The sequence below is a fragment of the Rana temporaria genome, chromosome 3 (assembly GCF_905171775.1).
Source record: "Rana temporaria chromosome 3, aRanTem1.1, whole genome shotgun sequence".
In the NCBI taxonomy this organism is placed as follows: Eukaryota; Metazoa; Chordata; class Amphibia; order Anura; family Ranidae; genus Rana; species Rana temporaria.
Window position 1 is genome coordinate 486,091,657 of NC_053491.1, and position 27,275 is coordinate 486,118,931.

The 27,275-nt window shown below is 45.6% G+C and overlaps 1 protein-coding gene across 1 annotated transcript; it reads left to right on the top strand.

Moving 5' to 3' along the window:
- Positions 1-2,560: 2,560 nt before the first annotated feature.
- Positions 2,561-26,668, top strand: LOC120933740 (C-type lectin domain family 10 member A-like). Its single transcript, XM_040347113.1, has 5 exons — positions 2,561-2,651; positions 7,640-7,684; positions 15,402-15,553; positions 22,274-22,380; positions 25,237-26,668. The coding sequence occupies exons 1-5, from the start codon at positions 2,582-2,584 to the stop codon at positions 25,382-25,384; spliced, it is 522 nt and encodes a 173-aa protein (XP_040203047.1). The 5' UTR covers positions 2,561-2,581; the 3' UTR covers positions 25,385-26,668.
- The last annotated feature ends 607 nt before the right edge of the window (positions 26,669-27,275 follow it).

A 27,275-nucleotide genomic window follows, 5' to 3' on the forward strand; every position in this document is an offset into this window, starting at 1 on the left:
TGGTCGTACCTCTCGTGCTATGAGAGTGCGTATCGGGGAACACAAGCGTGATATTCTCAATACTAGAGAAAAATATCCAGTCCCTAGGCACTTTGTAGAGGCGCACCATGGGGACCCTTCTGGCATGAAAGTCTTTGGCATAGAGTCTATCACGGGTGATCTTGACAGGGGTAGGAGGCACCAGAGGCTTTGCAAACGGGAAGCCTATTGGATTTTCACTCTCGGAAGTTTAGCCCCTGGGGGCCTCAATGAAGATCCCGAAATTCACAAAATCTAGTTAACAATTAAATACTATAAATTACAATTAAAATTTGGCTAAAATACATTTTTCATAATATCATAATATCTTTAATAGTCGATTGGTCCAGTTCTTGTTCCCATATGTGCCGTCTGGTTAGGTAGTTTTTTTGAGCCCCCCCCCCGGTTGGCCCCTTTTTAGTATTGATTCATTTCACCCCAAAACACCCTTTCTAGGTGTGTCTTGATATCTATTTTGCATAGACTCCATTTTTAGGTAATGACCACTTTTATACCAATTGCTTTCTATATTTGCATATGTAATTTATTTTGAATATTATTTTTACTATTTTTTCTTTTTACAAGAGTTTTAAGAGTAAATGAATTACTAGATGCCCCTTTTTTATATGTATTTGTTGTGAACCTGCATGTGCACACGGGAGTGCATATACGCACGGACACATGCAGTGTTTCACTCATAGTATGTTTAGCCCTTGCTTTCTTCTGACCGCCCTCCACTTCCATACTGATTGAGTCAGTGTCCCGTGTACAGCAAGATTGGTCTGATGAGTTATATATCTAGCCTTGCAAAGGGGATTACCTACCCCTGAGGGAATTATACTGATGTATTTATATTATTTTATTATTTATTATATGTTATGTATTTAGGGTAACATTTTTCACATTTTTCTGCTACAATTCCAATACAATATAATATTTTGTTTATTAGTGTATAAGTATGGTTCTTTTTCCTGGTTCGTGTAACCTTGCAGGCTTTCATCTGGACCCTTGCCTTTTTACATGCATATGTTTGTATCTATATATATTTACTGTTTATATTTATATTTATATTTGTATTATTTTATTGTATTATACTATTATAACATTTTAATCTATTGTGCAATGAGCATGTCTGTATGCGGGCATATACATGTGTGTCGATAGGTGCCCTCTTCTAGCCACCAGGTGTGCTCTGCTGGGGTCCGTCCAGGTTTGTTCGTTCTCCTCCTCCTCCCTTCTTCATTTATTTATTTATTAACTATTGATTTAATAATTATTATTTTCTCTTTCCCTTCACTCCTGTCATTTGTAGTTTCCTTTCTCGACACTCGGGCTCCGCAAATATGGCGGATTTTGAGCCCTGGTGTCTCTAGCATTCCCTCTGACCATTCGTCAGAGAAGTAGGCGATGACTGATGACGCGGCAAGACGGCGTGCCAGCCTGTGGAGCGCAGACGGATCTGTTTGCGCTCCATCAAAAGCAGCACATGTCGATTGTATCGCCTCCTGCTTGGCTACCTCGGTAGCGATGACGCTTCTCTAGCAGGAGAGATGTTAGCCCATCGGCCCTATAGACTCGTTTTTGTGTAAGCCATCCATGTAAGTTGTCTACGTGTTCTTAGCCCATCCCTTCCCTCTCCCTCTCTCCCCTTCCTCATGTGTATTTCATGTTTTTTCCCCTTTTGTACATCCCCCTCCCATTTGTCATCAGTGATCTCTCTACTGTGGACTATGTTGTGTAGGGGGTGCATTTGTAGTCCTTATCGTGGGATCTACAGTACACCTTCCCCACCCTGTGCATCTTATCAGCACTTCACCGTCACTACAAACAGTGATGGTTGAGTATTACCATATATTTGTTTATATATATCTTTATATATGTACATTGTTTATGTATTTCATGTAACCTTGTACATCTTTTCTTCGGCACCACTATTGCTGTCATTGTCGCTGTGCACATCTTTCTTCGGCTGCATCGGCATTACTTCCAGCTACCACCACCATCATTTTACTATCATTTTACTATCATTTTACTTTCATTTTTATTTTTATATTTATTTTTCTTCTTCTTCTTTTTCTTCTTCTTTTTCTTCTTCTTTTTCTTGTTCTTCATTTTCATTTCTATTTTCCTTTTCATTTTTATTTTCATTTTGTTTGGGGGTGGAGTCTGGACGGCCTCTGGGAGTTTCTCTGTGATTGGTGGTGGGCGGTGCCTGGGCCTACATGTTTTCCTATTTAATCAGTGGAAGTGGATGGTCATGTCACTGCTGGGCTCTGAGGAAGAGGTCTCTGTCACCTCGAAACGCGTCAGCCAGCAGCAACGCACCTCGCCACCCCCCCCCTTACAGTCTGGAGTGTGGTTTGAGGGGTATTTCAATTACAATTATCGTTTGACAAGCCTTTTATCATTCCTTGTTTGTGAGTAGTTTTCATTATTTTATTATTCCATTAAAATTTGCCAAACGGTAGTACACGAGGCTGGTGCGCCTTTCTTTCTCCCTTTTAGACTTATTCTCTCGTCTATGATCATTCCAGGTGTGAAGACCACAAGGCATCGGGTTATAATGGTCCTGGTGATCCTCCTAGTCTTGAAGTTCCTTCTATTGCTCCTCCTTACAGGTCTGGTTTTGCACTGTGAGTATCAGTATTCCAATCACAGTCTCTGTTCTCTTTGTCATGATATAGAAAAAGTTAGATATTCTGTGTCTGAATCACCCACTTTGTTCCCTTTGAGGATCTTCAGGATGTCAGAGGATGGTGCCGAGAGGTTGGCATATGGGGACTCTCTGTTGGGGACCATAAGGGCTTATTCACACTATTGTTTCTGTCTGAAGAGCGATTCACGTTTTGCTTTAACCACTTAAGCCCCAGACCATTATGCAGGTTAAGGACCTTGCCCCTTTTTGCGATTCGGCACTGTGTCGCTTTAACTGACAAATGCGTGGCCGTGCGGCGTGGCTCCCAAACAAAACTGGCGTCCTTTTTTTCCCACAAATAGAGCTTGTAACGGCTACCCACTGGTAGTGAGGGGGTATCAGCCGTTGGAGACGTCCTTTTCCTTGGCAAGTTGTGATATGCAGGTACAGCCGGTATATCCCATCGAACGCCCTTCCAAGAACGAGACGAGGCTACGTTTGAAGGGTCAAGTAGACTGTTTAATGGCACATTTCACCTAGCTTATATGTGGTTACAAACTGTACAGGAACAATGACACTCTCCGCCCCCCCCCCTCCTCACACAGGGGGGGGCTTCAATACAGATACTTTGAAATAATGACATTCCCTTGATCCAATCAGTCTTTAGACGGTTTGGCTCCAAGCTTACATTTAACATGATTTGATCAGACACCTTCCTTTATCAATAGAATTCAATTAACCTTTAAAACAATTATACACTCACACATAATCCCATCAGCATACACCTGACAGGAGGCTGTTAACTACACAAAGGAGAGTCCATTAGCTATGCAAAGGGAATATTAGCATTCAGCAGTGGAAGAGTCCCTTCTATAATTAACCCTTTGAGCTCAGAATACAATGTGGTAAATCCAATTGTAACAAGCCATGCAGTTCTTTGTAGGCCTCACTGCATGAGGATTATCGATGTCCAGGCAGAATAGTTCATAGGTCCATTACAGAGCTTTATTTTGGTGGTATTTGATCACCTCTGCGGTTTTAATTTTTTGCGCTATAAACAAAAATAGAGCGACAATTTTGAAAAAAAATTAAATATTTTTTACTTTCTGCTGTAATAAATATCCCTCAAAAATATATAAAAAACATTTTTTTTCCTCAGTTTAGGCCGATACGTATTCTTCTACTTATTTTTGAATAAAAAATCGCAATAAGTGTTTATCGATTGGTTTGCGCACAAGTTATAGCGTTTACAAAATAGGGGATCGTTTTATGGCATTTTTATTAATAATTTTTTTTACTAGTAATGGCGGCTATCAGCGTTTTTTTTTTTTTTTGTGACTGTAACATTATGGCGGACACTTCGGACACTTTTGACACATTTTTGGGACCATTGTCATTTTCACAGCGAAAAGTGCTATAAAAATGCATTGATTACTGTAAAAATGACACTGGCAGTGAAGGGGTTAACCACTAGGGGGCGCTAAGGGGTTAAGTGTACCCTAAGGGAGTGATTCTTACTGTAGTGGGGCGTGGCTGTAGGTGTGACGTCACTGATCGTCGTTCCCTATATCAGGGAAGACGATCAGTGACATTGCCACAGAGAAGAACCTCTCCCAGTTCTTCTGCTCCGGGGACCGTTCGCGGGACACCCGCGGTTATGGGTCCCGCGGGTGCGATCAAGGAGCTTCAGACCGGGTCGCAAGTGTGCCGCAGACGCCGTGCGCGACCCACGGCTCGGCTCTTAAAGGCGACTTACAGGTACGTGATTGTGCCCAGCCGTGCCATTCTGCCGACGTATATCGGCGTTAGGCGGTCCTTAAGTGGTTAACCCCTTGGAAACCCGGCTCTGGTACACCACAACCACGTGCCTTGTGCCCACTGCCTGCCGAAAAATAATAAAACAGATGACCCGTTGCACATGATCAATACTGGCACGGGCCATGAAGCCAAACATTGCAGACACATGTCTGGCCTCTGCAGCTAAAAGGGTAGCAGTTGGAGGGGGGGGAGGGGTGCATTCAAAGTGCGGCTCAACCACTAGTGTGAAGAAGTCTTAAAAGTACAAAAACGAAAACACCTTCTACTAGGGCCAGATCCACGAAGAAGTTACGATGGCGTATCTATTGATACGCCGCGTAACTTCTAGGTTGCTCCGGCGTATCTTTGTTTTGTATCCACAAAACAAGATACGCCTGAATCTGTGATAAATCCGACTGGCGTCTTAGTACGCCGTCGGATCTAAGGTGCATATTTACGCTGGCCGCTAGGTGGAGCTTCCGTCGATTTCCGCGTTGAGTATGCAAATGAACTGGATACGGCGATCCACGAACGTACGTCCGGCCGGCGCATTTTTTTACGTCGTTTCCGCAAGGCTTTTTTCGGCGTAAAGTTACCCCTGCTATATGAGGCGTAGCCAATGTTAAGTATGGCCGTCGTTCCCGCGTCAAATTTTGAAAATTTTACGTCGTTTGCGTAAGTCGTTTGCGAATAGGGCTTTGCGTAGAATGATGTTCACGTCGAAAGCATTGGCTTGTTGCGGGTTAATTTCGAGCATGCGCACTGGGATACCCCCACGGACGGAGCATGCGCCGTTCAGAAAAAAACGTCATTTACGTCGGGTCAAGTAAAATTAACATAAAACACGCCCACATCTATATCATTTGAATTCCGCGCCCTTACGCCCGCAGATTTACGCTCCGCCGCCGTAAATTTAGAGGCAAGTGCTTTGTGAATACAGCACTTGCCTCTCAAAGTTGCGGCGGCGTAGCGTTACTACGATACGCTACGCCGGACTAAAATTACGATGCGCTACGTGGATCTGGCTCCTAGTGTTTGGAAACGTTATAGGTCTCCTTGAGTCTCTTAGGGCTCATTCATATTGGTGGTAGACATGTGCGGTTCGTTTCGTTCCGAATTAAAATTCAGACGAATTTCGTTATTCAGAAATCCGGATTAGAATAGTACCGAATTTAAAACAAATCCGAAATAACGAAATTCAAATTCGGACAAAATTCCAATACTTTTCGAATACTTTTAGAATTCAAATAGTTTTTTAAATTTGAAACTTTTCAAATAGTTTTCCAATTTCCAAAGAGAATAAAAGAGAATTGAAAATAAAGGAATAGCATAGAAAAAAATATATATATTTTTTTCCCATTCTATTCCTTTTTTTCTTCTATTCTATTTTATTCCCTTTGGAAATTGGAAAACTATTTGAAAATGTTTCAAATTCAAAAACAATTCAAAATTGATTTAAATTATTATTTTTTTAATTCAAATAGTTTTCCAATTTCCAAAGAGAATAGAAAATAAAGGAATAGAATAGAAAAAAAAAATATTTTCTATTAGGCAGATTCACAAAGAGTTACGTCGGTGTATCAGTAGATACGCTGTCATAACTCTGAATCTGCGCCGTTGTACATTTAAGTTACGACGGCGTAGTGTATCTTTGGCGGCGTAATGGCGCGGCATTCAAATCTCTGTGATGGGGACGTGTTTTATGTAAATACGTCGTGACCCGACGTAAACAACGCCGTCCGTGGGGGTATCCCAGTGCGCATGCTCGAAATTAACCCGGAACAAGCCAATGCTCACGACGGTGACGTCATTCGCGAACGACTTACGCAAACGACGTAAAAAATTCAAAATGCGAAGGCGGGAACGACGGCCATACTTAACATTTGAGTACGCCACCATATAGCAGCTTTAACTATACGCTGGAAAAAGCCTAACGCAAACGACGTAAAAAAAATGCGCCGGCCGGACGCACGTTCGTGGATCGCCGTAACTAGCTAATTTGCATACTCGACGCGGAATTCGACGGAAACGCCACCTAGCGGGCGCCGAAAAATTGCATCTAAGATCCGACGGCGTACTAAGACGTACGCATGTTGGATCGATCCCAGATGCCGTTGTATCTTGTTTTGTAGATACAATACAAAGATACGACGCAGGAAATTTAAAATTACGCCGGCGTATCAGTAGATACGCCGGCGTAATCCTTGTGTGGATCTGCCCCAAATTGTTCCCTGTGCAGAAGTCCTGACCAGTCACACAGCACCACATCAGTTTTCTGATATAATTATTTTTATGAACGTCAGCACCATCTAGTGACCATCGGCCATAATGCGGTGTGTGTCTGTATATATACCATAGGTGTGCGCAGCCTATTGCATTAGCATGGGTGCTCAACCTGTGGCCCTCCAGCTGTTTCAGGGGTGTGGCTAGGGGAGTGTACTATTTAAATCAGGCGCGTTCCCGCGCCGATTTAAATGCGCAGGCGCCGTCCGCGAAATTTCCCGGCGTGCACTGCTCCCACTGACGTCGCTAGGACGTCAGTGGTTTCGACGCTTACGTAAACGACGTCTGTCCGTATTCGAGAACGACTTACGCAAACGACGTTAAAAAATTCAAATTCGACGCGGGAGCGCCGGCTATACTTAACATTGGCTGCGCCTGATAAAAGAAGGGGTAAGTATACGCCGGGAAACCGCTACGGAAACGACGTAAGAACACTGCGACGGGTCCGCGTACGTTCGTGAATTTGCGTATCTCGCTGATTTACATATTATTTATCGTAAATCAGCGGGAACGCCCCCCGGCGCCATTTTTAAATTTAAAAATTGTAACACTGTCAGATCTAGCCCTATCTATGCGTAACTGATTCTATGAATCAGGCGCATAGATAGGACCAGTGTAAGTCAGAGATACGATGGTGTATCTGTAGATATCTGTAGATACACCGTCGTATCTCTTTGTGAATCTGGCCCTTGGTCTCTGAGGAAATGACAGCATTATGGCCAGTAGATGGAGCCGATGTTCATAAAAGACAATCATATTACAAAACAATACCAAAAATATTCGTGGCGCCCAGGCGAATAATTGTGACATTCGCACAGTGAATGTTTTATGCAGGGACCCCTGTGTAAGATCTCTTGGATTAAGATTCCCCCCCCCCCCCCCCCTATTGTTCTTCTTTCCCTCCAGATAAAAGCATGGCAGAGGACGGGTCACATCCGAAAAATAATAACGGTAAGTAGCCAAGATGTTTGTATTTCCATCGAGTTACTTCTGTAGAACAGCAAAAATAACCTCAGGGCTCTGTACTAGTGTTCTGTTATTCTGCTGTGATATAACTGAAGGGTTGGTGGGTAAGGTGTGTCTAAGTAGGTAAGGTAAGGGTTGGTGGGTAAGGTGTGTCTAAGTAGGTAAGGTAAGGGTTGGTGGGTAAGGTGTGTCTTAGTGGGTAAGGTAAGGGTTGGTGGGTAAGGTGTGTCTTAGGTAAGGGTTGGTGGGTAAAGTGTGTGTTAGTAGGTAAGGTAAGGGTTGGTGAGTAAGGTGTGTCTAAGTAGGTAAGGTAAGGGTTGGTGAGTAAAGTGTGTGTTAGTAGGTAAGGTAAGGGTTGGTGAGTAAGGTGTGTGTTAGTGGGTAAGGTAAGGGTTGGTGGGTAAGGTGTGTCTTAGGTAAGGGTTGGTGGTTAAGGTGTGTGTTAGTAGGTAAGGTAGGGGTTGGTGGGTAAGGTGTGTCTAAGTAGGTAAGGTAAGGGTTGGTGAGTAAAGTGTGTGTTAGTAGGTAAGGTAAGGGTTGGTGAGTAAGGTGTGTGTTAGTAGGTAAGGTAGGGGTTGGTGGGTAAGGTATGTCTTAGGTAAGGGTTGGTGGTTAAGGTGTGTGTTAGTAGGTAAGGTAGGGGTTGGTGGGTAAGGTGTGTCTTAGGTAAGGGTTGGTGAGTAAGGTGTGTGTTAGTAGGTAAGGTAGGGGTTGGTGGGTAAGGTATGTCTTAGGTAAGGGTTGGTGGTTAAGGTGTGTGTTAGTAGGTAAGGTAGGGGTTGGTGGGTAAGGTGTGTCTTAGGTAAGGGTTGGTGGGTAAGGTATGTCTTAGTAGGTAAGGTAGGGGTTGGTGGGTAAGGTGTGTGTTAGTAGATAAGGTAAGGGTCTATTGGGTTAGATGTATCTTAGTGGGTAAGGTAAGAGTTGGTGGGTAAGGTGTGTCTTAGGTAAGGGTTGGTGGGTAAGGTATGTCTTAGTAGGTAAGGTAGGGGTTGGTGGGTAAGGTGTGTGTTAGTAGGTAAGGTAGGGGTTGGTGGGTAAGGTGTGTCTTAGGTAAGGGTTGGTGGGTAAGGTATGTCTTAGTAGGTAAGGTAAGGGTTGGTGGGTAAGGTGTGTCTTAGGTAAGGGTTGGTGGGTAAGGTGTGTGTTAGTAGGTAAGGTAGGGGTTGGTGGGTAAGGTGTGTCTTAGGTAAGGGTTGGTGGGTAAGGTATGTCTTAGTAGGTAAGGTAAGGGTTGGTGGGTAAGGTGTGTCTTAGGTAAGGGTTGGTGGGTAAGGTATGTCTTAGTAGGTAAGGTAGGGGTTGGTGGGTAAGGTGTGTGTTAGTAGGTAAGGTAGGGGTTGGTGGGTAAGGTGTGTCTTAGGTAAGGGTTGGTGGGTAAGGTATGTCTTAGTAGGTAAGGTAGGGGTTGGTGGGTAAGGTGTGTCTTAGTGGGTAAGGTAAGGGTTGGTGGGTAAGGTGTGTCTTAGGTAAGGGTTGGTGGGTAAGGTATGTCTTAGTAGGTAAGGTAGGGGTTGGTGGGTAAGGTGTGTGTTAGTAGATAAGGTAAGGGTCTATTGGGTTAGATGTATCTTAGTGGGTAAGGTAAGAGTTGGTGGGTAAGGTGTGTCTTACTGGATAAGGTATGTCTTAGTGGGTAAGGTAAGGGTTGGTGGGTAAGGTATGTCTTAGGCTGCGTACACACGATCAGTCCATCCGATGAGAACGGTCTTTCGGACCGCTCTCATCGGTTAACCGATGAAGCTGACTGATGGTCCGTCGTGCCTACACACCATCAGTTAAAAAACGATGGTGTCAGAACGCGGTGACATAAAACACAACGACATGCTGAAAAAAACGAAGTTCTATGCTTCCAAGACTTGATTTTGAGCAAGGTATGTATTAGTGGGTAGGGTAAGGGTTGGTGGGTAAGGTATGTATTAGTGGGTAGGGTACGGGTTGGTGGGTAAGGTATGGGTAAGGTATGCGTTTGATGAGCACAGTGGCTGCATTTGATGGGCACAGTGGCTGTGTTTGATGGGCATGCGTTTGATGGGCACAGTGGCTGCGTTTGATGGGCACAGTGGCTGCGTTTGATGAGCACAGTGGCTGCGTTTGATGGGCACAGTGGCTGCGTTTGATGGGCACAGTGGCTGCGTTTGATGGGCACAGTGGCTGCGTTTGATGGGCACAGTGGCTGCGTTTGATGGGCACAGTGGCTGCGTTTGATGAGCACAGTGGCTGCGTTTGATGGGCACAGTGGCTGCGTTTGATGGGCACAGTGGCTGCGTTTGATGGGCACAGTGGCTGCGTTTGATGGGCACAGTGGCTGCGTTTGATGGCACAGTGGCTGCGTTTGATGGGCACATTGGCTGTATATGATGGGCACAGTGGCTGCGTTTGATGGGCACAGTGGCTGCGTTTGATGAGCACAGTGGCTGCGTTTGATGGGCACATTGGCTGTATATGATGGGCACAGTGGCTGCGTTTGATGGGCACAGTGGCTGCATTTATTTATTTATTTATTTATAAAAATGCTTATTGGGAGCGCAGTCATTACCCAAAAGGCCTCGATGCGCTCATAGAACCGACATATACAAATACAAACAGTCTCTTATTACTGTACGATAATTATATAAAAACACATACTAACCATTTAAAAACTGAAGTACTAATATCTTACCCTAATTAGGACCATACACTTGAGAAAATAAAAAAGTTTTTAAAAACGTCCTAAATTTTAATAAATCCGTCTCACATCTTATGTATAGAGATAGAGAATTCCAGAATATAGATCCCTGCACATCCAGTGTCCTCCCTCCACATGTAGTCTTTCTAAACCTGGGGACAGTTAAATTGACCTGATTAGCAGATCTCAACGCTCTGTTGGGAACATAACAGGTAAATTTTTCTTGTAGATACCCTGGGCCTATCTTGTGGATAGCTTTATGGACGATACAACCCACTTTGAACAAAACCCGATCAGCAACCGGTAACCAATGCAGGGCTTTCAGAGACGGTGTAATATGCTCCCGACGACCCACACCAGTTAGTAACCTAGCTGCAGCGTTTTGGATCAGCTGAAGCTTATGCAGAAGGATTTTTGGACACCCCATGTATAGCGCATTACAGTAGTCAAGCCGGCTACCAATAAAAGCATTAATCACGTGCACTTTGTCCACCTCGTCAATAAAATGCAGTGTAGAACGCAGAAGTTTCAGTTGGTAATAGCATAAGCTCACCACCTGATTCACCTGCGATTTTAATGACAATTTGGAATCCAGAATGATTCCCAAGTCCCGAACCTGGGTAGCCGGGGTAGGGGATGGCATAAACGAAGCCGGCCAGGAAGGAAAATCATTCAGACTGGCCTTACTCTGATTGCTAATAACAATACACTCCGTTTTAGAGCCATTAAGTTTTAAATAGTTGGCTCCCATCCAGGACTGTATCTCCTCCAGGCAGGATGCCAGATCCACCTGTACTTCCTCCTTTTTAGGCAGCTTGAAATAAATCTGCGTGTCATCTGCATAAACATGAAAGCTAAGATTATGCCGCCGAATAATATACAACAGCGGCCTCATATAGATATTAAATAATATCGGCGATAACGCCGACCCCTGAGGAACCCCGCAAGACAAGGAGCTATTAGATGAATAATACGTCCCTAGTCTTACCCTCTGAGTCCTATTCTGTAGGAATGAGGCCATCCATGTCAGTGCCATGTCCTCAAACCCGGCCACAGACACCAGCCTTTCCAAAAGTCTGGCATGATCTATAGTGTCAAAAGCAGCCGACAAATCCAGCAGTATTAACGCTGAAGCCTCATCGCTGTCCATGGCCCATAGGCAGTCATCTTTCACTTTAATCAGGGCCGTCTCTGTGCCTCTACCAGGACGGAATCCAGACTGATACTCATCGAAAATATCATTGGACTCCAGGTGTGGCTGAAGTTGCCACACAGCTGCTCTCTCCATAATTTTAGCTAAAAAAGGCAAGGTCGAAATTGGCCGATTATTGCTTAACTCAGACCGCAACACGTTGGCCTTCTTCAATAAGGGGATTATAACCGCCTGCTTCAAAATACTCGGCACCGTTCCGATAGCAAACGACATATTAACAATGTCTGCTATAAACGGTGCCAAGCTAACAGCAGAGTCTTTCACCAGCTGTGCAATACAGGGGTCGAGCGCTGAAGACGAAGCTCTGAGTGACTTAAGAATAGTCAATATCTCTACACTCGTTACCGCCGAAAAACAGGTAAAACGTACCCCTTTGTATACAGGAGGACTTTCTGTATAACAAGAGTGAGGTATATTCTCTCTTATGTCTATAATTTTTTGCTTAAAATACTCTGCTAACTTCTCACTTAGTTCCGGAGAAAATTCTTCCTTGATGTCTAAGCAGATGGGATTTGCAAGAGTATTGGCCACTTTGAATAATTCTGCGGCCTTATTTTCCACCAGCCTAATTTTCTCTGTTAGGTATGTTTTTTTAGCTTTTTTTATTTCAGCTTTATATTTTTTCAAAGCCGATCTGTATGCCTCTCTAGTACAGGAATTAGGATCTTTCCTCCATATTTTTTCTAACGCTCTGCAACTCCATTTTAACGTGTGAGTGTTTTGATTAAACCAGAGCGGGTTATTTGTTGGCGATCTTATATTTTGACTCTGTTTTTTTGGGGCCAGAAGATCTAAAGTTTTTATTATTGCTGAATTAAATACTTCTATTTTATCCTCAATAGTATGTATTTTTTTTAAATGCCCTGATATCTGCATTCTCTAGAAATATTCTAGAGAAAACATCTGCGGACACTTTCGAATAATTGCGAGTAAGCAATGGTTTACCAACCCTATTAGGTATATGCGGGTTTTTTTTTTTTGTACATTACCCACTATTTTAAAACCTATAAAAAAATGGTCACTCCAAGCCACCTCTAGCGGTGGATCAGCTCTAGTTACACAGCCATTATGCAATATCCAGTCCAGAGTATGCCCAGCCCTATGGGTGGGTTTACTTACTTCCTCTGCATAACCCAGGCTATTAGCATAATGGAGAAGTTGCTGAACTTCTGTATTGCTAATATCATCTGCCCACATATTGAAGTCTCCCACAATTAAAGATTTGGGAAACTGCAACACTGAGGCCGATAACAATTCTGTAATATCCTTTAAGACAGTCGAATTCATACTTGGAGGATGATAAATAATAGTGAAGCCAACCGTCTCTTCCGGACTTTTCTTCCATCTTAAAGCTAAGCTTTCTAGTGAAGCATAGATTTCCGTGCAGTTAATGACCTCAAAATCAAATATCGCTCTAAAAATGAGCGCTATACCTCCTCCCCTTTTAAACTGGCGATCACACTTCGCTATTTTATAACCCCCTGGAACCAATTCATCCAGCCGTGGGGGGGAGGCAGCTGAAAACCACGTCTCCGTCATGGCAAGTAGATCCAAATTCTGTCCAACTATTAAATCATAAATGGCCGCTGCATTTTTTATAGCTGAGCGGACATTTATGAGGCCTGCCTTTAACGTCTCAGTCTTTTTACCTGATGCGTCATAGGGTAACCTTTTGTCCTTTACTACTGGGTCAGTATATATAAATTCAGGCCAATAATCACCATTATTCCTTATGGAACTACGCATGATATTGGATTTTATAATTTTTTCCTTAGTACGGTCATTTAGGTAATATCGCTTATTTAACCTTGTTAAGTATTCAAAAGAGTAGCATATTGATGATACAGCTAACACTCTGTCCTGTGCCATATCATAAGAGTTTACACCTTACAGCGCACAATTAAAATAATCATATGATAAAATAACCAAACGGGCACAAATTTTAAAATGTCCAATATAAAACCTTCAGTCTAACATAAAATAAGATCAGGTGAATTAGATCCCGCTGATTGATATCTATGTATTTCTGTTTTTAAAAATTACATTAATTACTTCCCATCCCTCAGTTCTTTACCTATCGGCCTTTTAAAGCCAACTGTCTCTTACTGTCCCGACCTTATACCACAGGGGAGACGCTGCGGGAGTCTCTCACACCGCCGCTACACCTCCACCAGGTATTCCTCTGTGCAGGGCTGACGGTACCTCTCACACGTACCTGTCACCCCTAGTACAAGTTCTTTATCCGAGGGAAAGGAAGGGGGGTCAGCTTTAGTCTCTCACACTACCGCTGCCACGCCACTACCATTTGATGGGCACAGTGGCTGTGTTTGATGGGCACAGTGTCTGCGTTTGATGGGTACAGTGGCTGCGTTTGATGGGCACAGTGGCTGCATTTGATGAGCACAGTGGCTGCGCTTGATGGCACAGTGGCTTCATTTGATGGGCACTGTGGCTGCGTTTGGCTGTATTTGATGGCACAGTGGTTGCATTTGATGAGCACAGTGGCTGCGTTTGATGGGCACAGTGGCTGCGTTTGATGGGCACAGTGGCTGCGTTTGATGGGCACAGTGGCTGCGTTTGATGGGCACAGTGGCTACATTTGATGGACACAGTGGCTGCATTTGATGGGCACAGTGGCTGCGTTTGATGGGTACAGTGGCTGCATTTGATGGGCACAGTGGCTGTATTTGATGGCACAGTGGCTGCGTTTGATGGGTACAGTGGCTGCGTTTGATGGGCACAGTGGCTGTATTTGATGGCACAGTGGCTGCGTTTGATGGGTACAGTGGCTGCGTTTGATGGGTACAGTGGCTGCGTTTGATGGGCACAGTGGCTGTATTTGATGGCACAGTGGCTGCGTTTGATGGGTACAGTGGCTGCGTTTGATGGGCACAGTGAGGCTGCAATTGATGCTTTTTTTTTCAGTTTGTTTTCCGATCGTGTGTAGCACCATCAGAGTTTTTTCATCGGAAATTCCGATGGGCACAGTGGCTGCGTTTGATGGGCACAGTGGCTGCGTTTGATGGGCACAGTGGCTACATTTGATGGACACAGTGGCTGCATTTGATGGGCACAGTGGCTGCGTTTGATGGGTACAGTGGCTGCGTTTGATGGGTACAGTGGCTGCGTTTGATGGGCACAGTGGCTGTATTTGATGGCACAGTGGCTGCGTTTGATGGGTACAGTGGCTGCGTTTGATGGGCACAGTGGCTGTATTTGATGGCACAGTGGCTGCGTTTGATGGGTACAGTGGCTGCGTTTGATGGGTACAGTGGCTGCGTTTGATGGGCACAGTGGCTGTATTTGATGGCACAGTGGCTGCGTTTGATGGGTACAGTGGCTGCGTTTGATGGGCACAGTGAGGCTGCAATTGATGCTTTTTTTTTCAGTTTGTTTTCCGATCGTGTGTAGCACCATCAGAGTTTTTTCATCGGAAATTCCGATGAATTCCATCGGAGTTTAGATATAGAACATGTTCTATTTTTCTCTGATGGAATTCCGTCGGAATTACGATGTGATTTGGCCGGGCAAAAGCCTGATTGTGTGTACGAGGCATTAGGGGTGTCCTCACTTTTGTTGCCCAGCGGTTTAGACATTAATGGCTGTGTGTTGAGTTATTTTGAGGGGACAACAAATTTACACTGTTATACAAGCTGTACACTCACTACACAACATTGTAGCAAAGCGTAATTTCTTCAGTGTTGTCACATGAAAAGATGGAAGAAAACATTTCCAAAAATGGGAGGGGTGTACTTACTTTTGTGAGACACTGTACTACGGCTGAGATGGTCCAACATAAGACTCAATTTCTTCTCTTTTAGGCTCTCCCGGTGCAATTTGTGGTATAGACTGGACATGTCATGAGTCCAGCTGCTACTACTTTTCCTTTCGTATAATGACGTGGATGATGGCCCAGAAAGATTGTGAGGACATGGGGGCTCACCTGCTGGTCATTAATTCCAAGGAGGAGACGGTGAGAGGACCAATGGTGGGGAATACTTGTATCTATGAACTTCTTCTAAACTTCAAACAGCCCATGTTTGTCTTGGCGGGATGGCTTCTTGGTAGATTTGGAAAATAGAGGTGTGGCCAAGCTACAGGGGGGCGGGGGGTATCACATAACTACCATTTTCCCCAGGCATCTAAAATACACTATCGTCTCCCAAAATCATGGAAGTTTGCCAAATGTGCCCAAATGTCACCCAACGGGTTGAGGCAGAGTTGCATGAGGACTTTCCATACACCTGTTGTCCTGTTTTACCCGCGGGGATGATGTCATGTTATAACAGGGAAAGGGGAAAAACCTGGAAGTCGCGCATCTCTGCAAAACCCTGTAGGAAGGTGTGTGAAAGCCTTAGCCCGGGCTCCAACCAGGCCACGCCCGCAGCGTGTTTGTCAGGGAATCCCCGTGAGACGTCTGACCAGGGCCGATCCTAGGCAGGGTGCATGGGGAGCTCCGCACCCAGGCGCCGCAGAGGTAGGGGCGCTCAAGCTCCAAAGTGCTCCCCTCCCTCCTCTTTGTCTGTGTTCAGAGGCGGAGCACATGTAGCGGGTGCTGCGGTTCCCCATCCCGCTTGCTCTTTCCACTGGAAACTGACTAGAGCGCATACCTCCCGATGTCCCCGGAATCCGGGCTGGGTACCACAGCGGAGCCTAATTAATTCTGTCCGGTGTGCATGGAGCAGTCTACTGTCTGCCCCGCCCCCTCTGCGTGTGTCGGCTCTTCTCCTACAGGCGGTGTGATGAGAGGCTTCTGGGTGGGCCGGAGGTGCTGCCAATCATCCTGTGCACTCCCAGAAATGCTCTCTGAGTGCCACCCTCCAAGTAACCAAAGATGCCACATTTGCCCCTCCCCCTGTAATGTGCTTCTGCTTCCAGCGCGCCCGAGCTACAGGGATCTATTGGACAAGTACTGATCTATGGGGACACCTGATGTGGGGGGCTCTGATGGGGACACCTGCTGTGGGGGGCTCTAATGGGGGGGCTCTGATGGGGGACACCTGCTGTGGGGGGCTCTGATGGAGGGCAACTGCTGTGGGGGGGGGGCTCTGATGGGGGCAACTGCTGGGGGGCTCTGATGGGGGACACCTGCTGTGGGGGACTCTGATGGGGGACACTAATGAAGACTTCTTAGGGTAGCAACTCTGTGTTTGAGTCGTAGCCATAGAAACATGTGTAAAGGGGAGGAGTTAGTAAGATGACCACGCCCATGTGGGGGCGCCAGAAATATTTCTTCACCCAGGCATCTGTGACCCTAGGATCGGCCCTGCGTCTGGCACATCTCCACCTCTTGGCGCTAGATGGCCTATTTAAAGGGAGTCTAGCCTTCTAGTCTTTGCTGACTGATCTTCAGCTGTGTCCTGTATCCTGATCAGGGCAGTTTGAAGGAATTTGGGGGCCCCAAGCAAAATGGGGGCCCCCAAGCTCCCACCCCCACACAAAACCTACGTTGGCGCTACACTAATTTTTTACACCCATGTTCTTACCCCCCCCCTAGTCTCTATGTTTTTCTATTCTCACCTCCCCTTCTTCCCTGTAGGCTGTAATGTGGCTGAGCTCCTCTTCCTCCTCTTAGTCCGGTGTTCTATCATTATGGGTCCCCAGTCCCCTATCACATAGTACCGGGACTGGGCCAGGTACCGCACGGTACAGGAGATTTAGTTTCCTGTGTTCCCGGCCAGACTGAAAGGAAGTGAGCACTCAGTGTACACTTCCTGTCATTCTGGCCGAGAACCGGAAACTGAATCTCCTGTACCACGCGTGGTACCCGGCCGGACTGACAGGAGTCCAGGAGGAAGGAAAATGAGCTTGGCCACGCTACAGCCTGGGAAGGGGAAGTTGGGGGCCCCAGGCAAGCTCGGGGGCCCCAAGCAATTGTTTGTTTTGCCTGTCCTATAGCGACGGGCCTGATCCTGATCTGATCCTGTGTGCTCTCCTAGTTTATGACCCAGCTTGTTCTTGACCTTGGCTCTGTATTCTGTTCCTGTGTTATACCCACCACGGCTCTGTTCCTGACTCTGGCTCTGTTTACGATTTGGTACCTTCCTGGCCGCCTGTTGAGGAACCCGGTTATTCCTGTGACTCGGCTACTGTCTTTGATCATGGCTGCTGTTAACCCTTGGTTGCCTGCCTGGCTGTCTCCTGTTCCTGCTCTGCACACCACAGCTTACTCCAGTCTGCAGAACCCTGACAAGCTGCTGATCCGGGACCTTCCACATCAGGGACTCGTGCCCCTCTTGTGTTTTGGTCTCCTCTGTCTCATCCTCAGTGGAGCCAGGACAGGAGATATAAGAGAGGCCGACCTCGTCAACTCAGTCTCCTATCAGGTACCTGACAGTGTTTTTCTCCACCCACTGATCTTAGTTATGACTAAGCTCCTTGGGTTGAGTGAAACGTGTTGTGGGCGTGGCCTGGTTGGGGCCCGGGCTGAAGCTGTCATGCACCGTCTTACGGGGTTTTTTCAAAGATGTGCAACTTCCAGGACTTTTCCCTTTTCCATTAGCTGTCTAGAGCTGGGATGAGCTCTGTCCTTCTCTACACTCCAAGCGGTTCCTGCTAGGGATGACCTGACGAAGCCTTGACCGGCACTTGTAAATTTAGTTTGGGTCACAGGTTATAAAGAGGCACAAAGTGGCACAGGGGCCGGTAGGTAAATCCGGTTCAGAAGATCTGGTAGCAGATGCAAAGCTGAACATAGTGTAGCAAGCCAACTGGCACAGGGTGGATGCAGGAGCATGGTTAGATGCAGGGCCGATCCTAGGGTCACAGATGCCTGGGTGCAGAAATATTTCTGGCGCCCCCACATGGGCGTGGTCATCTTACTAACTCCTCCCCTTTACACATGTTTCTATGGCTACGACTCAAACACAGAGATGCTCCCCTAAGAAGTCTTCATTAGTGTCCCCCATCAGAGTCCCACCCAGCAGGTGTCCCACAGCAGTTGCCCCCCATCAAAACCCCCCCCACAGCAGTTGCCCCCCCATCAGAGCCCCCCACAGCAGGTGTTCCCCTTCAGAGCCCCCCCACAGCAGGTGTCCCCATCAGAGCCCCCCACATCAGGTGTCCCCATAGATCAGTACTTGTCCAATAGATCCCTGTAGCTCGGGTACGCTGGGAGCAGAAGCACATTACAGGGATCGGGGCATACGTGGCATGTTTGGAAACTGCTTGCTTGTCACCTGTCCCTTCTCTGCTGTCCAGGAGACCCCACCTATCCCTTAACTAGCTACCACAAACCCCTCCTCATCCTGTTGCTCCAACCAATCCACCTCTCCCCATTCTCCACCTACAATCCTTAACCCTATAGTTGCTACCCCCCTCTCGCACTGTCATGCCCGGCCCTGCACTATCTTTCATTTTATTTTCTCTCGCTCCAGGGCCTTACTTTCTTTTGAGCATGGGCTTGAACACGGTTATCCTGACATCAAATTGGGTACATGTGTTAGGTACATGGGCAAACCAGATCACTCGATTTTGGGCATTATGCCGCGTACACACGACACGTTTTTCGGGTTGTAAAAAATGACATTTTTTTTATGTCATTAAAAACGATCATGTGTGGGCTCCAGAGCAATTTTCACGATGTAAAAAATGGCCATTAAAAATTTCGAACATGCTCTAATTTTTCACGACGTTTTTAACATTGTAAAAAATGGTCGTGTGTGGGCTAAAACTACGTTAAAAAGTTATGAGACGGGAGCGCTCGTTCTGGTAAAACTAGCGTTCATAATGGAGTAAGCACATTCATCACGCTGTAACAGACAGAAAAGCGCAAATCGTCTTTTACTAACACAAAATTAGCAAAAGCAGCCCCAAGGGTGGCGCCATCCGCATGGAACTTCCCCTTTATAGCGCCGTCGTACGTGTTATACGTCACCGCGCTTTGCTAGAGCATTTTTTCTTCACGATCGTGTGTAGGCAAGGCCGTTTTAATGATCAAGTTGAAAAAAACTTCATTTTTCTAGACCATTAAAAACGTCATTTTTTAAAACCCGAAAAACGGTCGTGTGTACGCGGAATTAGTCTATACATATGCAGCACATCTAGGGGTTCAGAAGTACCATGCTGTGATCTTGGGAGAGCACGGTATTGATTAAGGATGGTGTATTTTTATATTTATTGAAGTTTTTTTGATAAACGTGGTGTTTTTTTTTTTGTGTATGTATAAGCGTGAGCATATTAGAATATAAGATAACGAGAACCAAAGCCTAATGTGATTGGTGCAACATCTGAAAAGTGATGGCCAAAGAGGAACTGTACTGCAGAAGCTTTTCCCAGAAAAGACACAATTAACATTTCTGAATAATATAATAGTATTGAAACTTGATGATATTAATAAACGCACCACCTCCTATATTATATGTATATATATCAAGAAATACCCAAAGAGCAAAAAATTGAGTTTAAAGGTGCACAAGAATTGATCAACATCAAAATATCAAAAATGTGAAAAATGTATTTATTACACAGATAATATAAAATTACTAAAAATAATTGGGCAAGAATGGCAATACAAAAGGATAGTTGCCTCTACATGTTTCACCACACACGTGGCTTCTTCTGGAGCTTCTGTAGGACCTTTTTTAATACAACATCACCTTCAATAATGATTATGGTTCCAAATAATCCCTAAACCCAGTGGCGGCTGGTGCTCCAAATTTTTTGGGGGCGCAGACAAACTGAAAAAAAAACACATCAATTGCCACCACTGTGCCAATTAAATGCAGCAAATGTACCCATCAAACGCTGCCAGTTTGTGCCCCCAAATTTAGCCAGTTTGTCCTCTCAAATGCAGCCAGGTTGTGCCCCCAAATTCAGCCAGTTTGTGCCCCCAATTTCCACCAGTTTGTGCCTCCAAATGCAACCAGTTTGCGCCCCAATTTCTGCCAGTTTGTGTCTCCAAATACAGCCAGTTTTTGCCCCCAATTTCCGCCAGCTTGTGCCTCCAAATGCAGCCAGTTTGTGTCCCCAATTTCCGCCAGTTTGTGCCTCCAAATGCAGCCAGTTTGTGTCCCCAAATGCAGCCAGTTTGTGTCCCCAATTTCCGCCAGTTTGTGCCTCCAAATGCAGCCAGTTTGTGCCCCCAAATGCAGCCAGTTTGTGCCCCCAATTTACGCCAGTTTGTGTCCACAAATGCAGCCAGTTTGTGTCCCCAATTTCCGCCAGTTTGCGCCCCAAATTTCTGCCAGTTTGTGCCCCCAAATGCAGCCAGTTTGTGCCCCCAATTTCTGCCAGTTTGTGCCCCCAATTTCCGCCAGTTTTTGCCTCCAAATGCAGCCAGTTTGTGCCTCCAAATACAGCCAGTTTGCGCCCCCAATTTCTGCCAGTTTGTGCCCCCAAATGCAGCCAGTTTGTCCCCCCAAATTCAGCCAGTTTGTGCCCCCAATTTCCACCTCCAAATACAGCCAGTTTGTGAACCCAATTTCCGCCAGTTTGTGCCTCCAAATGCAGCCAGTTTGTGCCCCCAATTTCCGCCAGCTTGTGCCTCCAAATGCAGCCAGTTTGCGCCCCCAATTTCTGCCAGTTTGTGCCCCCAAATGCAGCCAGTTTGTCCCCCCAAATTCAGCCAGTTTGTGCCCCCAATTTCCACCTCCAAATACAGCCAGTTTGTGAACCCAATTTCCGCCAGTTTGTGCCTCCAAATGCAGCCAGTTTGTGCCCCCAATTTTAGCCAGCTTGTGCCTCCAAATGCAGCCAGTTTGTGCCTTCAAATGCAGCCAGTCTGTGCCCCCAATTTCCACCAGTTTGTGCCTCCAATTTCCACCAGTTTCCTCGGGTCAGCCATCCTCTCCACGCTCCCTCAATGTCTTCTTCCAACCTCAATGTCGCTTCAGCCAATCAGGTGACCAGTAACCAGACCCGGTGCACCTGATTGACTGAGAGGCGGGTCGGTGTTAGGGAAGCGATTCTGTTTAACCAGGGAACACACAGCCTGTGCGCCCTCTGGTTAACCATTTGAAAGCCGATTAGATCCCACAGGCTCCAATCGGGAAGCCTTTTCGAGAATCTCGCTCTAATCAGGCACTTCCAAAACACAACCACCGCTGTTATTCAGATGGCCGGCACTCAACAGGGGGCCAGACATCTGAATAGTGGGCGGCAGCGGCGACAATACATAGATTCATGCAATGCATAAAGCTATGTATTGTTGATTGATGGGTGCAGGAGGAGAGAGGGGGGCGGCGCTCCTGCGCCCACTATGGACGCACCGCCATTGCCTAATTCCCTCCAAGAGGTCTGATGGGAGATGTCTGTGCCAAAAACAGGAGGGAAGAACAAATACCCTCCAATTGTGCTTGTTATTTCAAAAAAAGGGCGTTTGACAAATTGAATCAGTCAATATCCTTATCCTTTTTCCTAGTGAGCTTTTGGACAACGTGCTTGTACAATCTAGGCCTACAGAAGCTCCAGAAGAAGCCACATGTGTGGTGAAACATGTAGAGGCAACTATCCGTTTGTATTGTCACCATAGGGCCATTCTTGCCCAATTATTTTTAGTAATTTTATATTATCTGTGTAATAAATACATTTTTCTAATTTTTGATAATTTGATGTTGATCAATTCTTCTGCACCTTTGAACTCTGTTTCTTGCTCTTTCTTGATAACATTTCTGAATGTTCCTTTTAACTTTTTTTGAGTTTGGGATTACTTTAATGTGTCATTAAATAATATTTTTTTTTTTGTGTTTTAAAGATTTTTATAGAAAAGTTATCCTATGGCATGCTCGTATGGATCGGTCTTACTGACAGGAATGGAACCTGGAAATGGGTGGATGGGACTTCCTACGCCTCAACTGATAAGTAAGATCATGAACTTTAACCACTTAAGCCCCGGACCATTATGCAGGTAAAGGACCTGGCCCCTTTTTGCGTTTTGGCAACTGCGTCGCTTTAACAGACAATTGCGCGGTCGTGCGTCGTGGCACCCAAACAAAATTGGCGTCCTTGTTTCCACACAAATAGAGCTTTCTTTTGGTGGTATTTGATCACCTCGGCGGTTTAGTTTTTGCGCTATAAACAAAAATAGAGTGCCAATTTTGAAAAAATTTCAATATTTTTTTACTTTTTGCTATAATAAATATCCCCCACAAAGATATCATTTTTTTTTTCCTCAGTTTAGGCCGATACGTATTCTTCTACTTATTTTTGGTAAAAAAAAAATCGCAATAAGCGTTTATTGATTGGTTTGCGCAAAACGTATAGCGTCTATCAAATAGGGGATAGTTTTATTGCATTTTTATTAATATCTTGTTTTTCTAGTAATGGCGGCAATCAGCGATTTTTTTTTCGTGACTGCCACATTATGGCGGACACATCGAACACTTTTGACACTATTTTGGGACCATTGTCATTTTCACAGCGAACAGTGCTATAAAATGCACTGCTTACTGTAAAAATGACACTGGCAGTGAAGGGGTTAACCAGGAGGGCGCTGTAGGGTTTACGTGTGACCTAAGGGAGTTTTCTTACTGTGGGGGGCGTGGCTGTGCGTGTGATGTCACTGATCGTCGTTCCCTAACACAGGCAACAGACGATCACTGACAGCCGCACTAGGAAGCACGGGGAGAGGTTTGTTTACACTTAACTCTCCCCGTTCTTCCTCTCTGTGACCCGATCGCGGGACAGCGGCGGTGATCGGGTCCACCTATCCTGCGGGGGCGGTCACAGAGCTGAGGACCGGGTCGCGAGCGTGCCGTGCTGCACCACCCACGGCTGGGCTCTTAAAGGGAACGTACATGTATGCCCTTGTGCCCAGCTGTGCCATTCTGCAGATGTATATATCTGCGTGCGGCGGTCCTTAAGCGGTTAAATGAAGTCTAATCTCATGAGGTTAGGTGGAACCAAATAGCTGCATCTTTAGCTAACCAACAGTGTATATATATGAGGTTATAAAGGAAGGTTCTATCACATAAGCAGCAAGATCTTCTTTAGTGATTGCAATGAAGACCTGGATATCAAAATGACAGCAGGGTTTTGCCGGTAAGCACGACCATGGTACTTTGGGGTGGAAGTTCAGGCACACACATGCCCAAAGTATCTTTCTATCTTTCTATCTATCTATCTATCTATCTATCTATCTATCTATCTAGTAAGATAGCGCATCCTTCCGAGGTCGGTAAAATGAGTACCATTGAGTTGGGTAATAATGTCAACCATTATCAGCGCTTAGACACATCGGCAACGGTGTAATTGGCGCTATATAAGTGTAAGCATTATTATTATTATTATTATTATATTATTATCTATCTATCTACAGTATCTATAGCCAGTTTTCAATCCATGTACTCACCCTATGGTCCATTCCAACAGACCTTATTTTGTACAGTAAACGTTTATGGGGAACTGTGTCAAATGCTTTCGCAAAATCCAGATACACCACGTCTACGGGCCTTCCTTTATCTAGATGGCAGCTCACCTCCTCATAGAAGGTTAATAGACTGGTTTGGCAAGAACGATTCTTCATGAATCCATGCTGATTACTGCTAATGATACCATTCTCATTTCTAAAATCTTATATATAGTCCCATATCATCCCCTACAAGAGCTTACATACTATTGATGTTAGGCTAACTGGTATATATATAGCCTTACAGATATAACTGGCTTTTTGTTGTTCTCTGGCTGTCTTCCTTCGTTGTGTTGTCACTAGCTGTCTGGCATATGTTATATTGCCATGGGGCATGGCTATCCGATGGCGTCACTATAGAGCCTGCCCCTGTGACATTACAGGGGGCAGGCTCTCCAGGTAACGTCATCTGATGACCAAGCCCCATGGCAATATAACAGATGCCAGACAGTGAGCGACAACACAATGGAGGAAGACAGCCAGAGAACAACAGTGGCTTTTTTTTGCGGATAACTGGCGGCAAGGAAGAAGACAGCAGAGATAGACAGCGGTGGGAGAGACGACGCCGGGAGAGACGGCACTGGGAGAAGACAGCTCAGTACTATTAATAAAGGACTTGTCAAAAAACAGTTTATTCATATAGGGGGTCCAGGTTGGGGGGCTCCCTTGTTAATGGGGGCTTCCAGATTATGATAAGCACCCCACCTGCAGATCCCAACAACCAGTGGCCAGGGTTATCGGTGAGAGGCCCTTGTCCCCATCAGCAGAGCCCCCCTTGCCCCAAAGCAGCCAGCCAGCCAACCATGTTGAGAGCACGCAGACTAGTGTGGTTCAGGAGGGGTGGGGGTGCTCACTCGTCCCCCCCTTTCCTGACCTGCTGGGCTGCTTGCTCGAATAAGGGTCTGGTATGGATTTTGGGGGGACCCCACGCAATTTTTTTTAATTGGAGTGGGGGGGGGGGGGGGCGTCCCCTCCAAATCCATACTAGACCTGAATTGCCTGGCATGGACCGGGGGGGGGGGGCACACCGATGCATCTGGCAAAATGATCATAGAAACTGATTCAGGACAACATATGGCAATGTGAAATTAAACACACACTAAAAATGTGAAATGCAAGTGTAGGCTTAATTTGGTTTCCGAATGGATTACAGAGGTCTCCCCCCTTGCAGGTGGTATAATTCTAGTAAGCTGTTTTTTACTTTGCTTAGAGGTTATCTCTGTCTACCATTATCACTATCTATAGCCTGTCACTCTTCCTTCTTGGTCAGTATTGGCCTTGCTACAGTCACTAACATTTGTTTCTTTCAGGTTTTGGCATTTGACTCAGCCTGATAATTGGAATGGGCATGAGAACGGAGAAGGGGAACATTGTGCCACGATAACACCGTATAGAAAATGGAATGATGACAATTGTTCCCGGAGAATCCCATACATCTGTGAGAAGAAACTTTCCTGACCTGGACATCAAAGAAGACCAGATTTCTATCTGCTAATCATTCATCTTCCTCAACTAGACTATAGCAGAAACTATCCTGACCTGGACTTTGGAGAAGACCAGACCTGCAACTGCTAACTATTCCTCTTCATCTACCAGAATATATCCTGACCGGGACATCAGAGAAGACCAAATCTTCATCTGCTCATAAATATTCCTCATGTACCAGATTATAATAAAACATATCCATCTGCTAATTATTCCCTTTCTCCCACCAGACTATAGAAAAAATATCCTGACCTGAACATTGGAGAAGCCAAGATCTCCATCTGCTAACTCTTCCCCTTCCTCAACCAAATTATAAATTAAATTATCCTCACCTAGACCTTGGAGAAGACCAGATCTCCATCTGTTAGTCATTCTTCTTTATCTACCAGACTATAGAAGAAAATATCCGGACATAGACATAAGAGAATAATAGATCTCCATCTATGAATCATTCCTCTTCCTCCACCAGACGATAAAAGAAAAATAACCAGACCTGGGCATCACGGAAGGTCTCCATCTACTTATCATTCTTCTTGCTCTACCAAGCTATAGAAGAAAATATTCTGACCTTAACATCAGAGAAGACCAGATCTCCATCTGCTAAGTCAATGTTTTTTATCCACCAGGATTAGATTGTGCCACAATAATACTTATCAGAAAACAGGATGATAACTGTTCACAGAAAATCCCATACACCTGAGAAGAAGCTATCTTGACCTGGACATTGGAGAAGACCAGATCTCTATTTGCTAATCATTCCTCTTAGTCAACCAGACTACAGAAGAAAATATCCTGACCTAGACATTGGAGAAGACCAGTTATTCAACTGCTAATCATTCCTCTTTATCTACCAGACTACAGCAGTATATATCCTGACCAGGATATCAGAGAAGACCAAATCTCTATCTGATCATAAATATTCTTCATCTACCAAACTAATAAAAAATGGCCTGACCTGGACATCAGAGCAGGGCAGTTTGAAGGAATTTGGGGGCCCCAAGCAAATTGGACATGGAGGCCCACCAACCCTCCCCGCACGCAAAGCCTACATGAACCACAGCATAGACACTAAGCAGTCACAAATATGTCATCTTCCTGCTCTTCTCTGGACCCATGTGAAAGGGGCTTAAGGCTTCATTCACATGTGCAGCTGGGGGATGGTAAAACCAGGCCCTTGAGCCTGCTAGTCTGTCTGCTCAGAGCTGTACCAATGCCATGGCAAAAATTAAATAGCATGTCACATTAGGTGGGCGTTACCAACCAATGCAAGTCTAAGGGGGAGTGTCGCAACTGCCCCACAACCGAATGCAATGCATGTGATTGCAGCACACTAGTGCGGCTATTACAGGGTTAAATCAAGCAGTGAGAAAGTGACATAACACCTCGCCACCTGCCAAATGCCCTATGAAGAATGATTCAAAGTGGATTGCTTTTCACAGGATACTGCACGTGCGAATGAGCCCCTAGAGGGGAATTTACCTCACTTTATGAGTTTCTTTCACTTCCTGTTGCATCCTTGTGACAGGAAGTAAATGGAAATGTTCCCAACAGTACACAGACTAAGGATGAGCTCTGGCGTGTTCGCATAGAACACGTGCAGAGCCCGCTAGGAAGTGTGCACGGCACTGCGCTAATAACAGCCAGGGAGACATTTCACGATCCCTGCAGCCGAGCATCAGGACAATGTCTCCCTGGGTGTGATTAGCACAGCGCCGTGCACACTTCCTGGCGGGCTCTGCACGTGTTCTATGCGAACACGCCAGAGCTCATCCTTAAGGCCTCGTACACACGACCGGATCTATGCGCTGGGATTGATCCGCAGATCAGTTCCAGCAGATAGATCCGGTCGTGTGTAGGCCCGAGC